This window comes from Drosophila pseudoobscura, chromosome 2, assembly GCF_009870125.1.
Source record: "Drosophila pseudoobscura strain MV-25-SWS-2005 chromosome 2, UCI_Dpse_MV25, whole genome shotgun sequence".
Classification (NCBI taxonomy): Eukaryota; Metazoa; Arthropoda; class Insecta; order Diptera; family Drosophilidae; genus Drosophila; species Drosophila pseudoobscura.
Window position 1 is genome coordinate 31,567,763 of NC_046679.1, and position 2,332 is coordinate 31,570,094.

General features: G+C 51.0%; 1 protein-coding gene across 1 annotated transcript; it reads left to right on the plus strand.

Moving 5' to 3' along the window:
• The first annotated feature begins 339 nt into the window (after window positions 1–339).
• LOC4803321 (BUD13 homolog) lies at window positions 340–2,267 on the plus strand. The gene has a single exon (XM_001360047.4). The coding sequence runs from the start codon at window positions 460–462 to the stop codon at window positions 2,197–2,199; it is 1,740 nt and encodes a 579-aa protein (XP_001360084.3). The 5' UTR covers window positions 340–459; the 3' UTR covers window positions 2,200–2,267.
• The last annotated feature ends 65 nt before the right edge of the window (window positions 2,268–2,332 follow it).

A 2,332-nucleotide genomic window follows, 5' to 3' on the forward strand; every position in this document is an offset into this window, starting at 1 on the left:
TTAAGAGACCAAATTTTCGCCATCCTTCGACTGCCAGATAATGCCACACGTTTGTACTTTTTATGACAGTACGGCAATTCTGTCAAAGAAATCTTTTTTCAGCGAGCTGGCAGAAAAATCTATTTTTTTTTTTTAAGAATTTTATACAAAAAGACATCTATATTTATAATATTTGTTTTGAAACAACAATTAAGAAAAGCGAATGTTTCCAATAGAATTTTTATTCAAAATAAACCGCCAAATTATCGCACAGAAATACCGATGTCACTAACATTAAAATACATATCGATCTATCGAAACGTAAACAACTTCAGTATACTTTTAAGATGAGGTGGTATATTTAGGTATATTTCTGAGAGTCGGGTACATTTCGATAAATCCGCGGTCACACTGTAAACAACTTCGTGCTAAAACGTAAACAACCTCGTTTTTAGTAAATTAATTATAAACTTGTTGAAAATGTCCATGCAAAATGGCAAGATAATCGACCAGAAGGCATACCTGAAGAAGTATCTGTCCGGTGACAAGGAGAAGAAGAAGAAAAAGAAGGAGAAAAAGCACAAAAAGACTGCAAAAGTGAAAATAATCGACGACGATGCCTACGAAGACGACGGCATGGAAATGGACGAAGATCTGTTGCTGGGCGGCGAGGATGCACCACAAATAGTGGGCGAGTATATCGAGGATAATCCAGATGCAGTGCGCAGCAAGTGGCGCAACATTGCCGTCAAGGACGAGGTCAAAGAGGAAGACAACAAAGAGGAGGCCTCTGCTGTCCGAATCAAGCAGGAGCCGGCTGATCAGCAGGATGAGGAGGAAAGGTGGGGTCGCAAAGCCACTGCAGTGAAAACAACGAAAGAGCGCTCTGCCCAAAGCCCCCTGGCCATCAAAATCAAGCAGGAAAAACGCAGCACCTCAAGGGATCTGAGTCCCAAGCGGGATTTTTCTGCAGCGAGAAGAAAACGTAGTCCTGATCAGAGTCCGCCGAGGAGAAAAAGAGTTGCAGATCAGAGTCCACCAAGTAGGAGGAGAGGCAGCCCAGATCAGAGTCCACCCAGACGCAAACGAGATGAAGATCAATCTCCACCACGACGGAAACGCGTCAATTCGGATCAAAGCCCACCCCGAAGAGGACGTAAAAGCAGTCCCGACCAGAGCCCTCCACGGAGGCGACGCGACTCTGACCAGAGTCCGCCAAGGCGACGTAGGAGCCACAACTCCAACCAGAGCCCACCTAGGAAAGGCCGTAGAAGCAGTGTCGACCAGAGCCCGCCGAGGAAAGGGCGCAGAAGCAGTCCCGACCAGAGCCCACCCAGAAGACGCAGAGATGTCGATCAATCCCCAGATCGAAGGAGAAAAGATTCGGATCAGAGTCCGCCCAGAAAACGCGACCTATCTCCACCTCGTAGGCGACGCAACTCCGATCAGAGTCCACCCAGAAGGCGTCGCTCTGCCAGCAGGGAACGCAGGCCCCGCATCAAAGAGGAATCACCGCCAGGTCGACGTAAGAGCCGCTGGGCCAAGGCCTCGCCCTCCCCATCGCCTCCACCCACGCACGAACCAAAGGCCTCCAAGACACTGGACGGTAAGAGTGCTGGCCTGCAGGATGCGCAGTCCTTGAAGAAGGAGTCCGACGAGAGGCGTCGCCGCGAGCACAATTTGTTTGAGCAGATGTCCAGCGAAGTGTCGGGCCGCTATGCCGAGATTCAGATGCGCAGCACGGGCAGACGCGGACGCAGGGCACGCGAGGCGGCCGAGGAAGATCCCGCTGAGCGGCGTCGCAAGGAAGAGCACGAGAAGAAGAAGAAGGAGCTGTACGACCGGTGGGGCAAGGGCCTAAAGCAAATCGAGGACCTGAAGGTGCGCCACGAGGAAATGGCCCATGAGGCATCAAAGCCTGTGGCCCGCTATGCCAACGACGAGGATCTGGATCGGCATCTGCGAGAGCAGGAGCACGCAGACGATCCTATGCTGGAGTACATGCGGCAGAAGCGCAAGAAACAGGACAAGCTGGACAACAAGCCCGTGATGCCCAAGTATGAGGGCAGCTTTCCGGAGAATCGCTATGGCATTCGTCCCGGCTACCGCTGGGATGGCGTAGACCGTTCCAATGGCTACGAGCAGCGCTGGTTCGACAAACAGAACGAGCGCAAGGCGATGCAGGACGAGGCATACAAATACAGTGTGGAGGATATGTAAATTTCAAAAGAATTTGTATATTTTTGTCTTGCAATAAATTACCGCCGATAGTCGATTACATTTTTGAATCTACAGCTGTCTTGCAGCACTGGGCCGCGGTCCACCTGCAACACTGCTGCCCACTGCAACCCTG

Excerpts from the sequence above, each read along its gene's own strand:
- LOC4803321 (XM_001360047.4), top strand. The coding sequence starts at position 460 with ATGTCCATGCAAAATGGCAAGATAATCGACCAGAAGGCATACCTGAAG.